The sequence below is a fragment of the Pempheris klunzingeri genome, chromosome 22, assembly GCF_042242105.1.
Source record: "Pempheris klunzingeri isolate RE-2024b chromosome 22, fPemKlu1.hap1, whole genome shotgun sequence".
Lineage (NCBI taxonomy): Eukaryota > Metazoa > Chordata > Actinopteri > Acropomatiformes > Pempheridae > Pempheris > Pempheris klunzingeri.
Genome location: NC_092033.1, coordinates 11,882,858 through 11,900,498, shown reverse-complemented (window position 1 = coordinate 11,900,498; position 17,641 = coordinate 11,882,858). Strand labels below are relative to the sequence as shown.

Sequence of the window (17,641 nt, the reverse complement as noted above, 5' to 3'; positions counted from 1 at the left end):
CAGTCAAGCCTGCTCTGTGAGCTCTTAGATGGAATAGCAGCATTTTTCTTCTTTGGTGTCACTGGAGGAAACTGGAAACAAGGTGTCTTTTAAAGGGGGATAAATAAGATCCAGGTCTGTTTGGTACCTGGCTTCAAGTGGGAACAGCACTGGAGGAAGCTCCTGGAAGGTGAGTCCTGGACCAGGGACTGATCTGGATCCTTGCTCTGTAGGTAGAGGGGTCTACCTGCTGTACTGCACCGTGCTGTAGTGGAGGCAGAGAGGAGGTGGTAGGCAGGAGGCTAACAGGTGCAGAGTCCCACCAGTGAGAAAAGCTGGAAGTAAACTCAATCTGACTGTAGAGTGTTTAACACATTTCACTCGCTGCTCCCTCTAAATCTTGTGTAGTATTACATCAGGCTACTGTGGCATGCTCTCACATACTTCTGCATCTATTTTAAATACAGTTTAAATTTCAAGAATATGAGTCATGACAAAAAGAGAATTAGCACTTTTAAATGGTATTTTGGTTAGCCTGGTGTTTTTCTATTACTTTATTGCACCAGAAAAGCTTTCTGGTCTGATTTAAGCTTCACATATTCTCTTTCCTTTTTTAAAAAAAAAAAACCAGCAACTTATTTGTTACTCCGAAGATGATCGTCCAGAATCACAGGGTCTGAATGCTGCAATGACAAGATTCACATTATTAGATTAGAGATCTATAATACTTCTACTAATACTTTGTACACATGTTTTGCTGTTCTCGAGTGAGTGTGAGTGTGCGCGCATGTGTTTGTGTGTGTGTGTGTGAGCGTGTGGTTGTAACAGAGCCGCTGACAACTGAGCGACAGGGGTGTGGTATGAACACACACTGTCCTGTTAGAGCTGGGCCAGAGGGAGCAACTTGCAAGTTGTTTACCTTTTCAATTCTTACATCCAAATACCAAAAACATTAGAATCCATGAAACCTAAATCCAGACATGAGGACTTAATGTCTCAATTTCTCATACTTGTATATGTTCATGCGATTAAAGATTAGTGGGAGCCAAACAATCACAGACTCAGTTTGGGAAGACCGAGGTGGTGGTGGTGGTGGTGGTGGTGGTGGGTGGGGGGGGGGCTGTTTGCTTGTATAGCGCTGCAGTTTTCTACATTCATCAATATTAGTTTTTGAGCTGAAATAGTGAGATGGAAAATTCATTAGGCTGTCAGCCAAGGAATGCACAATAAACACAATTATCATTGCATCCCACTGGAAATATAACTCTCCACTCACACAGGCTGACCTCCTTTTGTGGAAACATTTAATTGCCGTCACAGATCCCTGGCAAACTCAACCCTGGAATTTCTGGACTTTGACAAGCTCAGCAAAACTGACATATTAATTATTTTCTGTTCATAGCAACAAACACAAATTGCACCTTTATTTTTTTTATTATTGGGAAACCCATTAATCCAAGCGAGCGCTACGGTGGTTAGCGAGGGAGGTCGGTAGTGAGCTCATTCATGTCTGAGTGTAATGGTCTCCATAAAGCCGCCGCTGTTTGAAGAAAAGGAAGTGTCAAAACCTGACCTAGTGGGGTGTCATAGGACACTCAGAAGGAGACAAACTCCCTTGGCAATGGGTTTAGCAGCTGTGAGACTCTCTCTGAGCATGCACGGACGGGTAGGTGTTAAACATTTAAAGCATCAATTCACTCAAAATAACAAAAAAAAAACATTACACTCTCACTTAGTGGTAACTTAATCTTGACCCCCAGACAAGAATGTCAATATTGGACATTTGGGTAAAACCCCAGATTACATCCAATGACAACAATTTTATGTCCAATGCTAATATTTTTCTTCCTTTCTACAATTTCTGCATATGGCATCAGCAGTATGTTTCAGCTTAAGGAAATATTCTGAGTATGGCAAAAATCTATGGGTGTAAGATTAGGTGTAGACAACAAGAACACTTAAAATGAGGGAAACATTGTGGCTTAAGGCTAATAAAGAGGCAGTTGTTGATTGGTGATGGGGTGCACTCCCACTCCCATCCAATGCTGCAAGAGCTGCACCATACTGTAACTTTCTGCTCTCTCTTTGCCTGCACCCAAATACAAATTAGTCCTGTGAATAATCAACAGACATACATTCAAACTATTTTGCGTCAAAGCTGTAGACATAAAACTTAAGGTGGACTTGAGATGTGGCCTCAGCTGGTGTGAGACCTGAATGCAAAAATGTTAGTTCTGTCAAGTTCTGACTGGGTTAAGTCCTGGAATGGTAAAAAAACAAAAAAAACAAATGGTTGACAGGTGGATCTTGCATGGCCAAAGATGTTGAAAATGTGATTATGCTTTCAAAGAACTTTGTCCTATTAAGAAAGCCTTGAAAGGAAAATGCCAAATGCTGTGTCATTTTCATGGCAGACATTCAGAGACTTGAAAGTCTTACACTTCATATGTAATTTGCCTTTTATCTAGATTGTATTGTGGTGGAGGCAGAAATCTAAGAGACGAATATGTCAAACTATTTGCATGGAAGAGGTAATAGGGAAATTGTATAGAGAGAGAGAGCAGGACAGAGCAGGACCGGACAGGGTTAGAGCCATCTGCCTGCATGGGGGCTCAAATTGTGGGAGCCGCCCGAGCTGAGGCAGGCTCTGGGGGAGGGTGTGTGTTTGTGTGGATGATGCGGCACTAGAAGGGCTGCAATACAGCGTCCGGGGCCGTCTGGATGAGCCCCATGCGGTTTTATTCCTCTCAAGTGCAGCCAAAGAGATCTCATTCTTTTGCAGTTTTCCATCTGGTTATCCTTATGCACCTGAACTATAGAATTTCACCTCAGCGATATATCAGTCACGCTTCACTCCACCACACACACCCATATCTCACCCTATTTGTACACTACACCCCAAACTGAAATTTTCATAGCAATCATGCAGCTTTCCTATCTTTTAGCCATCAATTTTTCATTGCACATCTATAAGCCATGAGAACAGAGACACACCCCCTTGTATTTTCTTTGTGCATGCAAAATGGACATTGTCTTTATCTCGTGCGATTGTGCTCTGTGCAGGCAGGTAGTGTAACAGCCAGTTTGGGTGGTTAAAACAGCCTTACTCCAGCAAAGGAGATTTGCATTTCAGGAGTTGGGTTCCCCACAGGCAGTACAGTACCTGCCTGATGCCTCTATCAATAATTGAGCTGCTCTTGTCCTGTTATGGAAAAGGAACAGGAGGAGGCTGAGGGAAGCGTTTCTCCTGCAGCTCTTTTGTGCAGATTTAACTCATCCATATTTAAGAGAGGTACATCACTAGGATATAGTAAGTGGTGGGATTTAACTGACATGAGGCTCTCATCTGTGTCTTCATTCAGTGTCGTTTGTCAGCATTTCTGGACCTATTTTAGACTGATTACCTGTCGTGTCGTGCAAATGTAATTATCCTCATAGCAACGGATGGTGTTGTATTTGAATTAAGTAATTATGATCAGAAAGATTGTCTCATGAACATTATTGTATTGTTAACTTGAAACTGCTGCATCCCAGCAAGCTTTGATTTGCAGATGAAAAGGTGCTGAAGTGAGAGCCAGTGTTAGTTGAAGTTATATGTGATTACAGATAGTGTTACAGATTATTTTAATGGCTCAAGTCAATCTCAATTTGTGTTGTCCATTTGTCCCTTTCACCCCAGTCGTGTCGCAGCACACATTACTGTCTTTGTTGATGCCACCACTGTGGGGAGCCGATCTGAAATTTTCAAAATCTATTGGGCGAAAATTTTATGTAACATATTTAATCTAAAGATTCTTTTATAGAATAAATATGGTTTCTTCAACTGCATTTGACACTACATTTCAATAATGGCTCACGTGACTGTAATGTGCTTTTTGGCATCTCATTGTTTATTGGTAAATACTTTATCAACCATGTTACCAGATGCAGCAGAAAGCTCTGATAAACCGCTACGCTGTTAGACTACAGCTAGTTAGCCACTAGTTGGTCAACATAGTGGAGTGATTGAGGAATGACTACATTTCAAGTGGTGTGACGTGTGGCCTTGGTAAATACTATTCAAACAACATTTATGTCAGCTAGCTTAAAAAGAAAAATTCAAATGTTGCCCAATCTTTAACTTGGATGTCTTTTAGGCCCATTTCGGGTAGGTTTCCTTTAAAAAAAAAAAAGTTATACAAGCACTGATGTGTTTTTACAATTACAATCCGAAATCTGGGGAACATGTGCTCATGATCTTTGATATTCTCTCCAACAGGCAGTGGTGACTGGTCAGGGTTCTTGGGCGCTGCAGTCATGGACAGGCCGGAGGGGTTGGCCAGGCCACCTCTGGTGTCAGCTATGGCGCTCTCCCTCCTGGCTCTCTCTCTCCTCTCCACCGGGGTCTCCAGCCTCCCACAGCCCCTGCCAAGAGTCTTCCTTTCCTTTGAGGGTAAGAAGAGAGAACAAGCATGCACCCCTGAAATGGATGTAAAACATCAGCTTGGCCCAAATCCATTTGTTGTGTTTCTCTGCAGATGTAATGAGGTTGCACTGATGCCATATGTTTAGCGCGCTAATGCTGAACAAATGGTTGATAATGAAGACAAGCCTAGAGGCTGCGTCATTATGGAGTGGTATAGGAATTACCTAGACTTTGCAGATCTTATGCAGCTATGCTGTTTTTTTGGATCAGACTAATGTTTCAACCTTCCCAGCTACGTACACAAACTATCAAACACACAGACACACACACCTCAGGCCTTGGAAGCTCCATTCTTTAACAGTCGTTATCCATCCATTGTCCTGCTGTGTGTCAGCAAAAAGTCAGACCTCTGCAGGAGGTGGCACTGCTTGTCAGAACTACCCTGAATCTGTTCCTAGTTAAACTTTAATCACACCTCTCCATACTGCCTGTGAACACAGTTGCTGTCCCTGGTTTTGATTCTCTTGTTTTATTTAATTTGTTTGACATAGATTATTTCATGAATTTTTTATGCTCCCTTGAAATGAGAGTGTAGTGTAAGGGTATGCAGGTTTAACTAACTGTGTGTGCATGCTTGCGTGAGTCAGTGTAGATGAGCGGGCCGATCACTCATGCCCCTAAGCTATGAGTGGCTCAGTAACCTTCTCGCAGTGGCTGGATAGTGTGCAGGGGCTGAAGGAGACGTTTGATCGCCTTTCACTACCTCTCGCTGTGGAACAGGCAGCACAGAGCAGCTGAGGCTGTCCATCAGCGAGGTTTCTGCTCTCAGACGGATAATAAAGCCTCATAGTATGAGTCTAAAGCAGGTGTAGCTTTTCCTCTTCTTTCTCTGAGTGTGACTCACTGAGACTCACTTCTGCCACGTCTTTTTCCAATTTGGTTCCATTCTTTCCTTTTTAAAGCTTTCCCTCTCATTCCTTCCCTGTCTGTTTTCCCTTTTGTGCTTTCAGGTTTCTCTGATTATTGTTTCATTCCAAATATATGAACCAGCCAGCAGTCTATTTCTACTCCGCATTCTGTGCGAGTTGTTGAAAATGACAGCCAGCTTGAAGAAGAGCCAAAACTAATGACTGAATATTGGGTTAGGGGGCTACCTACAGCATCACATCACATCACACATCATCATATCTGGTTTTGACCACTTGAGTCACATTATTCACTCGCTCTTCATTCCTCCAGTGTTTCCAAATAGCCAGCTTAAATGGTCAGAAGTGGCCATGCCGAAAATGAGCAAATCCCTATAATCGTGGAACGCTTGATTCCCTTTCGGAGTGCGGATTTCATTTGAGTTGTTACAAACTGTAGTATTTTTGCCACAGGGAGGACCATAAATGGAGAGTAAATCTTTGGTATCTTTTAACCAGGTCTAGATTTCATTCTTAATGCGTGTTTATGTGTATGCACTGTTATATTTTCCCTGGAATAGGTGTAGGTGAATTTGTAGAGGAAAGAGCAGCTCAAAGCAGGAGGATGTTTATTCAAACTAAACAGCCAACTTCAAGGTGTGAATTTACATTCCAGCTTTGATTTAGCACCTGAGTTTAACACATCTGAGAGCCAAGAGTAGATGCACCTGTTTGTTTCTGAACTGGAAATAATTTTGAACTGAGGAGGATGAGGGTCAGAACTCCCTCTTGGCTGCAGGAGAGTTCAGCATGGGTGAGCACCAGATGTAGGGAGTCTCCCGAGGTGGAGGCCGATTTCTCCAGTGAACACTGGACGTCCTCACTGATGGAGGAATTCAGGGAGTTTGGGCTCCATCCAAAGCAGCCAGAAAGATGGATGAAGAGTCATGGAAGAAGGCTGGAAGTGGTGTCCCAGAGGTGCAGATGCAGGTGGTTTGGCACCTGCTGGGTGGCCAGAAGGTTCGTCTGGATTCTTCTGCTCCCACAAGTGAAAACCTGTTAATTATCACAAGCTGGAACGAACTAAATCAAGAAAATATACCAGTGAGTGAGACGCTCTGGTTGTTCATAGATCTGGAAGCTGGAATATCCTCCCCCTTTTCCTCCTCATGTCACCACTGAAATCCAATCCAGGGGTAAGGCAGGTTCATGGGACTCCCGGCGTAGCCCCACACCCTGCAGAGAAGTTGCTGTCTCTGACATTCCTCTCTCCCTCACTCTGCTTACTCTTGTGTTCTTCAGGCAAACACAGCCAGACCACAATTAAAACCGCATAATAAACAGTGAAAAATGCAGCTAACCCAAATAATAAACTCTCGAGCGATGCCTTTCTCTTCCGTGCCTCGGATAATAAACACAAGCCCCCATTCCATACAGCAAAGACTATTTAGGGATACTCTGTGCGATAAAAGATAATTACTCCTGTACATTTGTTTTAAATATCTCTTGTGCTCTGAGTGTTTATTTTGGCCTGTTTCATGGCGTGTTTGATGTATTTACTGTCAGAATGAGGCTGAAATGCTACAGTAGACTGATCTGAAAGACCAGTTGGACTGCAACTTTGCAGAGAAATGTAACTGATACCATTGGTATAATAGATTTGGTCTTATCACACTAAATTTTAAAAGTGAAATCCCAGCACTTCCAAAAAGCCTGACTTATTTTGGAAGTTCACCAGCCCTTCAGCTGGAGGTCTTTCAAAAAAAAAGATAAGTTTGAGTCGGTTTAAACTACTGTATCAAGCCCAGCACATGTAGCCCAATCCTAAAGTATGTTGTAGAATCGACTGTCATTCGTGTTGCCTCTGCTGCCTCGCTTGAACATCAACGTTACTGTAAGGCAGTTTTACTTTATAAAAGCTGGGAAATAATTTTTCTATCTATGGTGTCAAATCCAGAATGCCTCCACACCTTACTTCTCAATTGGATAATGTCATAGTTCATCTGGTTTTCTCCAATTTGCATTGGCAAGAAGAACAATATTTAATTTACTGATACGGCAATGAACAGATCATTACAGAGCAAATAATTAATTTTTTCCAACATTTGAACAGTATTCAAAAATTGACAGTCGTTGTCCAAATGCATTATTACCATTTTAATTAGAGGCTTGATATTGAACCTAATACATTTTTTTTTTTTTTTAATTTTTTTTTGTGCAAATAATAATAAACAAGCAAACAAGAAGGCAAGAACAAAAACAAAACAATCCCACCCACTACAAAACTAACTTCATGCACTGCAATACAATATACAGAATTTTACAGAAAAAAAACCACATATACTTATCAGACAGATTTAAAAACAAACAAAAAAAAAAAAAAAAAAAAAAAAAAAACATTGCGTCCTTCAGTGAGATATTGAGTTATTATGATATGGAGCTACGGTCAGAGTTTTTTTGTAAAAAAGTATGCAGAGGGGTCCAGAGTCTCCAAAATTTTTCTGATTTGTGATTCAGATCGTGGGTCAGTTTTTCCAAAGGAAGAAGGGCCGATATCTGAGACATCCACATATTGACCGTAGGGACCTGGGGGGCCGACCATCGCAGTAATATGCATTTCTTAGCAAGGAATAACAGGATTGTTAATAGAGATCTTGTATCTGTGTCAAAAAGATTATCAGGTACATGGTTTAACAAATAGAGAGAGGATGACATTGTGAAACGTTTACCAGTCACTTCCTGGATAACAGAGTGTACACCTTTCCAAAACATTTTGATGTGATCACATGACCAGAACAAATGGATAAATGACCCCTTATGAACTTTACATTTATAACAAAGGTTTGAGCTGTTGGGGAACATCCTTTGGAGGCGAACAGGGGTGAAATAAGTCCTATGAAAAAATTTGAAATTTTGTTCATGTATTGAGATGGAAGTACATTTTGGGAACACTCCGTCACAAATCTTGGTCCAGTCACTGGAGCTAAATGTTACCCCCAGGTCACGCTCCCACAGCGGCTTCAAAGAATCATAGGCAGAGGTCTGGAAGTGCACAAGTATAGCATAATACTCTGAGAGTTTCCCTTTCAATGATTCAGCAGAGATCAGGGTGTTTTCCAGTTCAGAAAGATTCAGACGAAATTTGCTCCCCCGCAGAAGGGATTCAAGAAAATGACGGATTTGAAGGTATTTATAAAAGTCTTTAGAAGGAATGCTGAACTCCGTCCTAATTTGCTCAAATGGCTTTAAAGAGTCAGAAGTAAACAGGCTGGTGAAATCCAGGATACCTTTAGACATCCATTCTAACAAACCAATACTCCTAACCTGAGGAGGAAAATCAGGGTTCAGAGCCAGCGGGGATCGAACTGAAATAACTGATGGGATGTTCAAATATTTTCTAACGTCCTTCCAAGCCAATAATGTATTGTAAACAACAAAATGAAATTCTACTCTGTCTATATTGTACATAAAAGGAAGAGAATCCAGTTTGAGAGGATGACATGCTAGGGATTCAAGATCAATCCATAATGAGTCCTGTCTATTCATGAACCAGTTAGTCATCATTTTAAGTTGAGCCGACCAATAATAAAGTTGAAGATTAGGCAGGGACAAACCCCCCAGTTCCCTCGGCTTAGTGAGTTTTGTAAACTTAACTCTCTGATGTTTATTATTCCAAATATACTGAGAAATATTGGTGTTCAAAGATTTAAAAAAAATAGGGGTCAAATAACAGGGAAGGTTTTGAAATAAATAGTTTAGTCGAGGGAGGATATTCATTTTTATAACATTAACCCTCCCTAGAAAAGAAGTAGGTAAGGATGACCATTTCTTTAAGTCATTTTTAATTTGCTGAATTAAAGGGGAGTAATTAGTACTAAATAAGTCTGTCAAAGTTGGGGTGAGAAAAATACCCAAATATTTGAGACCCTTTTCTGACACCTGAAAAGGAGATTGTACTGGTCTATCCCGAGGAATGTTGAAAGACAAAGCGGCTGATTTACCTAAGTTTATTTTATAACCTGATAAGGCGCCAAATGAGGCTATAGAGTTCAAAGCAGCTGGGATGGACTTTTCAGGTTTCAATAGGTATAAGAGAACATCATCAGCAAAAAGGGAAATTACATGTTTTTTCTCATTCCTTGTGATCCCTATAATATCAGAGTTAGACCTAATTGCTTCGGCTAAAGGTTCAATAAACAGGGTGAACAATAGAGGTGATAAAGGGCACCCCTGTCTACAACCCCTGCGCACCGAGAAACCTTCAGATATCAGGCCATTAGTGTTGACACTGGCCATTGGGTCTGAATAGAGAGTTTTGATCACATTGATGAAGTTAGAGCCGAGGTCAAATTTATCCAATACTGAAAACAAAAAAGGCCATTCAACTCTGTCAAAAGCTTTTTCAGCATCTAGGGAGATTATAAATGCTGGGGTTTTATTAGTATTGATATAGTGAATGATATTAAGAGCACGCCGTACATTATCTACACCATACCTTGACTTCACAAATCCTGCCTGGTCTGGGTTGATAACTTTAGAGAGAATTTTTTCGAGTCTACGAGCCAGTACCTTTGCAACTATTTTATAGTCTACATTAAGTAAGCTGATAGGCCTATAGGATGAACAGTCCAAGGGGCTTTTGTCTTTCTTTAAAATTAGGCTAATAGAGGCATATCTCCAAGATGGTGGAGTATCACCCTTCCAGATGTTATTAATGGCGGGTATAAGAATTGGGTGAATCTCGGGCCAGAATTTCTTGAAAAATTCTAATGGAAACCCATCTGGGCCTGGGCATTTCCCATTTGGCATGGCTTGGATTGCAGCCCAGACTTCCTCTGGTGTAAATTCAGAATTTAAGTTGGAACGATCCTCCTCTGCAACAGCGGGTAATGAGATGTTATCAAGGTAGGAATTGATATTAGAATCAGCCTTTTGGGAGCTATAAAGGGAAGAGTAGAAATCTCGAAATGTTTGATTAATGATAAGAGGGTCACAGGAAACGCCGCCACTAGGTGTCCTTATCATGTTAATTGAACGGTCATTGTTTTGGTTCTTCAAATGATAGGCAAGTAATCGACTGGATTTGTTACCAAATTCGTAATACTTTTGTTTAGAGAAAAGCAGTAACTTCTGAATATGACGTGTGTGGTCAATATTGAGTTTAGTTTTTGCGGCCACCAATGCTTTTAGATTTAAGACTGTAGGTGATTGTTTATGTAGTTGTTCTAAATTAGAGACTTCCTTCTCAAGGAGTTTCCTATTGTTCTCCAATATTTTCTTCTGATGGGATGTGTAGGAGATAAGTTGACCGCGTATGGTAGCTTTAGCAGCATCCCATATCATAGAAGGAGAAACTGGAGAATTTTTATTATCGAGCCAGAATTGTGACAAGGCATTACGGACAAAGGAGCCAAAGGAGTCGTTATTCAAAAATGACATATTGAATCTCCATATAGGGGTTCTAGGGATGCTAAATGTTGGGAACCTAATACATTTTAATCATGAAACTTTTTATACCATCTGAAATGGGACTGTGGCACAGAATGTCCAATGTCAATTAATGAAAGCTGTTATCTTGTTTCAAAACAGACAAAATACCACATCAGGGAAGTTAATGTACTGTTTAAGAAGTTGCTCTATTACTGTGTGATATTAACATCATCACATTATCTCCTGCAAGTCTTAACATACAGTAACACGTTGCCTTCATATGATGTAAACTGAAGAAGAGTAATACAAATGCTGAGAAACATAGCACGTTTAATATGTTGCTTATTGCCTCTGCTACTATATCAGAGGTTGGCCTGACTGTTCCCAAAATGCCCCATCCTCAAAAATTCAGCCTCATGTATCCCTTCAGTTGCCTGCTGGGGCAGTGGTCTATGTTTATGATCAGGATCATTTAACCTCATCAGTAGTCTCACCCTGTTCTGGCAAAAGAACTTAACTTAATACAGTATTAATTTAGAAATATATACAATATGTATGTCAAACCATGGAAGATGTTTATTTGAAAGTGAGCGAGCCTCGGCAAGCTTTCATGTGGATAATGTAGATTTTGCACATGTTTGGCTGAGAGCCTGGCTGAGACATAGGAGAGATTGATTAAGGTGATGTCTGTGGTTTAATGAGTGCTCCCTCGCACTGGTATGAGCCACATGGACTTCATTCACAGCCTGAACAGAACCAGAGATCAGGAACCAGGCATCAGAGAGCGGATACACTGGATCCCTCCACACTTTTATCATGCCTCATTACTACCTCCACTCACCCCCCATTATTCATGCAGCAAGGACATTGTTCATATGCTGTAGGTGGATGTCAGTCTGTTAAGGATGTTTATTCAGTACTGAGGGCTTGCAGAGGCATTCGTGTGTCACTCTGTTGGAAAAAATATATGTTATTCCATGGCGCTATTCCGAAGTGCCTGACTGTGCATTCCTGAGACTTGATTGCATTTCAGTGCAAAACTTTTTGCTGAATCATTGTTAAAACTATGTGGTTTTCCAGCTTTCCGTGTTATGGAACTAAATCTATAAGCTGTCTAAGTGGATACCTCAAAGAAAACCAGCTCCATTTTAAGACTTACATCAATCTGAGCAAAGCTCTGTTTTCTTGGAGATCTGCCTGAGTAGTCTTAGCTGATATTACATTGAACCTCTTGTGAGGTAATGCCTCATATTTAAATTCAGTGTGAGCGGAAGGAAAAGTGATCTGATGCAAAGGATTCTCCTGTCTGAGGGTTTACTGCTGTGGATAAATCATCTCACTCTTTTTTTATGGAAATCTCTTTAAATGGTCTGTTAAGTGAACATCATGATCGTCCAACAATGTCGACACAAGCTTTGGGGCACCAGACTTTTGGGGTCAAAGGTCAAAATGTCAATGAGTAGCCAGAGGGAGACCAGGATGTATATGTCCGTGCCTAAAGGTGAATTCTTTTCTAACGTAGGACAGCTTTCTGTTTCACACCAGACCTGCACGTTAGCATCTCCACTTTCCTGTGGTAAACATAGCAAAGCCTGTAAAGTAAAGGGCATACAAAGATATGCTACAAATAGTTCTGAGTTCATGGCAAGTCTGTGTGTGTGTGTCCGTTCTGAGCCTGAATGCTGGTGCATACACAGTGTGCGAGCTACTTATTTGTGTGCAGGCTTTTCCTCCAGACCTATGTCCTCAGATGTCCATCTAATTGCCTGAGTTGCAGCATGGACAATTTCTGCGGGAGGCAGGAGGTTCTGCGGTGAGCTCCAGCTTGCATCGCCTTGGGGCTGACAGCATGTGAGATGTCTGACAGCTCCTCTGTCAGTCTGCGTTTCTCTGCCCGTCTCTCTGTGTTCAGCTATTCATGTGTATGACCTTGCTAGCCCTGTTGAATGTTTTATTATTCCTCCTCCGCAACATGTTGAAAGGTAATCAATGGTCGTCAATACGAACAAAGACAGTAACCCCTCAAGGATAGGCAAGGTCAGCTGGAAAATCTTTTGGTTGGAGGTTGGCATTGTCACAAATCAATGACCTATTCTTATGAAACTATTTATGCAACTTTGTTTGTACTCCTTCCTTTGTTACAGATTTTGTAAGCTCAGGTTATTGAATAGTTCAATAACAATTCTCATATTGCAGTTTTTCCATCAGGTGAGGAGTGCTTAACATTGCTGGGGTAAAAAAAAAAAAAGCCATTCACTATCTCTGGATTAAGGCTTAAGACGGATTCCTTTTCCATTATTGAAAATATTTTATGACTTGAATGGATTTTCTCTGAGCACCTGGATCAAAAGAGTACATAAACAACCTTTTTCCCGCAGTCCACAGCCAACTGCAAAAGTTTCAGCAGGTGCATGTGTCACTAGTGCCTTCACTGCAAATCTGTACCTTCTCAACACCACAGAAATAACCCCGTGACCTCAGCCACATTGTGCCACTCAGGAAATATAGCTTCATTTAACCTGCCTTGAAGAGAGGAGTCCCACCTGGTTGAGCTTTTCCTTTTTCCTTTGGCCGTCCTCCATGACTAGTAAACACATCAGCTCTGCAAATGCTCTGACCCATATCGCCTGCAAGCCTCCCCTCACTCTCAGAGTCTCGATGAGAGCCTCACTGACAGTAAAATCACAGAGATTTACTGTCTGCCGGAGGTGAACAGTAACTAGAAGCTCCTGGTGTGGCGGGTGAGAGGTCACGGCCGTACCACCAGCCTCCCCGCCATGGCTGGCCGTGAGGGTTGGTTCTCTGCGAGAGAACGGCTGCCAGTGACATGTGATGGGGAGGCCATGTGCTAATTGGAGCATTGGGAACGCAAACTAGCTGGCTGGCAGGGCGACATGATGGACAGGTTGTCATCTCAAGTTTCAGCTCCTACAGGGAATATTAGCCAACACCTTAGCAGGTCAGCCGTGCTATGAAACCTGCAGTTGACATTGGTGCTGGATAACATCACTCTGCGCAAACACATACACAGAGCCAAAGGAGAAAATACATTCCAGGCTCACATGTCATATTTAGATGCGGCGTCTGCTCTGGGAAGCCAAAGTGAGAGAAGACATACATAAGAGCTCAGGCATTCTGTGCAGCCACATGATTTCCATTACGAATGGCTGGATATAGATAATTGGTGACAGACAACAATCGGACAATTAATGAGACGTAATAGATATAAAGCCTTCGTCTCTGAGCCAACATTGGCATTTGTCCATGACAAGTAGTTGCAGTACAGTAAGCTTGTGCATGCTGTTTGCATTTTGAGTGCTGAGCACGGCCTGCCTGGGAATGTGGAGCATGTCTGTTGGACAGACAATCGGACGACTCTGTCAGCCGGCGCAAGACGTCCTGGGTGGTCTCCATGCACTGGAACGACACCTTAACTTCCCTTCTGACATATGTATACACCACCAGTCATTACTGTATACCATCAAGTTAGTCCCCAAGGAGAGTGGATGGCTGTCCCATTCGGGTAACGGCTATTATTTATCTCTAGAGGGGCCTGTCAGTTGCCAGGATAAAGTCTCTTACTGGCGCAGTATGTGTGAGTGGGCCAACACTGTGTTAGGTAAGTGCAGCCATCCAGAATTGAACCCGAAGAGCTCTTAGCATTGTCCGGACAAAGAGCAATGGTATTTGGCACCAGGTTTGAAGTCAGGCCTCCATGATAAAACCCACTCCATCTTGTGAGGAGAGATGAATTGCAAAGGGGCGGTATAAGCCCCTGCTTCAATATTTATCAAGATGGGTGACTGGGGTCCTCCCACCAGCTGCCCCTGACAACCGTAGAACAGGTTTGCCTTGAACTGAAGGGAAAGCAAGCCTCATTAGCATGGAATTCATTTATTCATGCTGGCCTTTCAGGTACAAAGCCAATTGATGAGGGCTGATTTGCATGGGCTACGCCAAGGTTGGTTTGTAATTGGCCCACTGTCCGAACTTGAAGTGTTAATTAGGTGCTGGGACCTTTTGGCTCGTGTTCAGACACTGTTGTTAATCAAAAAACCCAACACTTCAGACAGGCAGTCAATTGGTTAAAGCCGTTCATCCCTGCTTCATAATGGGTAAGCTAATTTTCTGACAAAATAATCCCATATTGTTGCACCATGCTGATTTTATCACCTTTTCATGTTGACGGAGAAGTCTGTGCAGATGGGTTTTCATGAGGTGATTCCCTCATTTGGCAAATGGCAGGAAAGATCTGATAAACTACAGCTGTGTTTTTTTTGTCTTAACCACTTTTCTCCCACCACATTTCTGTTCGAAACAAACCTTGATGCCACAAAGTTTCTTTTTGTGTTCTCCCAACTCTTGGTATCTCCCATCACACTGGAAGAAGACCCTAAGGCTATTGAAGCGACACCAGCTCAGTCAGTTGGCACCAGCACCTAAAACCTCTGCCGCAGGCGGTCCGAAACTACAGTTGTCTCTCTCATAAAGATCCCACATACTTTCCAGACACTATGAATCTCTAATTTTTACGACACTGCCTTACAACAAACCACTCCTTGTATGGACAACCCAAACCAGAACCATGGACGCGTTGTTTACTGCTGGAGGCAATGCTGTAAAACTTGGTTATTTAACCATGCGAACAATTTGGAGGCCAAAACTGTCAGAAAGTCTTATGGGTTCAAAATCTGAGTGAACCTTTCCTGTGGTTGTTGCCTTTCCTCTCGTGGCCGTATAACCATGACAGAAGAAAACAGAGAGGCATGAGCACTGCAATCTGCTCTGCGCTTTAATTGCTTCCATACAAACGGGCACAAATGACAGATCCATTTCTGATGCCCACATTTTTTTTTCGATTTCTACATGGCTTTTCACCACAATCACAAAGAGGTTCTTTTCAGTTCTTTATTTTTCAGTTTGTGGGACTCTGTTGCTTGCCGCCTTTCTTGGTTATTATCCTGCTGCCTGCGCCCTTGAACAATCAATTTTCTTACGGGTTACAGACGGCTGAATTACCCACTACAATGATCACAGCTTGTAGTTTCTTTAGATATCTTTTCCTCAAGGCCATAGTAACAGCCAAAACAAAAAGCATGGTCTGCTGTCACAAATCAAAGGGCTGTATTTAATTCTGAAAAGGGACGTTTGCCAAGCCGACGGCCAATTAACCTGTCACACATGTTAAAAGATGAATGTGCATTCATCCGGCCGTCACAACAGATCACAACACCAGATCACCTCTGTAGATCTGACTTTGATCTGATGATAATGTCAGTCCATTAAGTGTCGAGAAATAGTGATACATGACCATCGTATTTGTTTTTGTCCAACCAATAGTCCAAAACCCAACAATATTTACTAATCTAATCTTAGTTTTTAAACCAAAATGATGAATGATAATTTGAACATCTAAAATTCCCTGACAAGTGGGCAAACTTCATCTGCTGAGGAAGGCTATGTGATACAATCGAAAGCTCAAGAATAGCTAATGACGAATCTTGTGATAACATAACTAAATTGCAGGAGTAGCCCTTGAAATAGATAATCGATTATTAAATAAAATGACTGCAGGAAAACTCTAATCTTATAGTTCTTTTATTCGTTTGCATCATTGTCCATCCTCCAACATGTGAGGTATGTTTTCAGCTAAAACGATCTCTTCTGCAGTGAAGAAAGCAACCTGCTCTTTAATATTGAATGACCGCTGGTCCAACAAAAGGCTTTTGTGCTGCTTCCGCTTGACCACTTCACACAAAAAAACACATCAAAGAGAGAGGAAGTCTGGGCTCTCCAGTCGCCACCTTGCCCTTTCCTCTATCCCCACTGTCTGTAGCGTGGATCAGGATAGAGAGTATCACCATTGGTCTGGCATCTGACCAATAGGGCTGTATGGGTCAAAGCTCAAAGTCAAAAGCAGGACACTGGGGACTGCTGTGAGGTCCACAGGGAGGTGTAACGCCCCTCTGCCCACATACATAATAGAAAGCCCACCAACTGTCAATGCTCAAACCCTGCTTCCTTTCTCTTTTTTCAGCTTCTTTCTCTCTCCACCTGTAATGAGGGCAGCAGCAGGAAAGGCAGAGCAACACAGAATACGTAATTTCATCACACACATTGCTTCAGCTTTTCTCAGTTCTAGTGTGCAGTACCCAACTTTGTATCTTATCACAAAATATCTTCCCTAAAAGTCCTCATTTCAAATCCTCAGTTGTTTTTACAAAGCAGGAGAGGTCTATTCTCTTATTTAGTGTTCTATCCTTCAGCATCCGCAAAACGATTAAATCTGCATCCCAAAACACAACGCTGCAACAAGCTGCTTGAGGCTACCTGAGTAATGATGTCCACAAACACTTTTGACACTCTTCTCTCTCTGGAGGTTCTGCGATCAATGAGGAATGCATATAAACTCACGACTAATGAACCACACGTGGTCCAGGGGATTTCTTCATCACGGACACGAAAACAACAAACAGTTGAGCTTCAACTTTTGTTTTATGTTGTGACAAAATGCTGTTCCTGATGTCTAATTCTGCACAAACTGAGTTTGTGGTGAAGAGAAACTTGGACTCAACACTAGCAGGAACCTCAGTCTGCAAAGACCTCATACGAGGGTTATGAGCTGGCATTGATTTTGTAAACAGTTGGTCCCAGTGCATATATTGAATGACTCTGAAAAACCTTGACAATTGTTCAAAGCCCTCCCTCTCCCCGATAGAGCAGGTGCACCATCTGGCAGCATGAACTCTTGATGTTGGTCTACAATGCTGCAGCAGAGCAGGCATGACTCATATGTTTGCATGAGACTGAAAGCAGAGCACGGAGAAGATACTGGATCCAATGGTATGTGGGCTCCAGAGGGTTTCGACTTGACTTTCGGTGAATACGCTGGATCCATATGACACACACCCGCTGCGTCCTA

The 17,641-nt window shown here is 42.1% G+C and overlaps 1 protein-coding gene across 1 annotated transcript in view; it reads left to right on the top strand.

Moving 5' to 3' along the window:
* sema3c (sema domain, immunoglobulin domain (Ig), short basic domain, secreted, (semaphorin) 3C) overlaps window positions 1-17,641 on the top strand; it is a 41,448-nt gene continuing 23,807 nt past the window's right edge. The window contains exons 1-2 of the mRNA XM_070853532.1: window positions 1-169; window positions 4,238-4,411. Of these exons, the coding sequence (XP_070709633.1) occupies window positions 4,276-4,411 (136 nt within the window). The 5' untranslated portion in view covers window positions 1-169; window positions 4,238-4,275. The remainder of the gene's footprint in view (window positions 170-4,237; window positions 4,412-17,641) is intronic.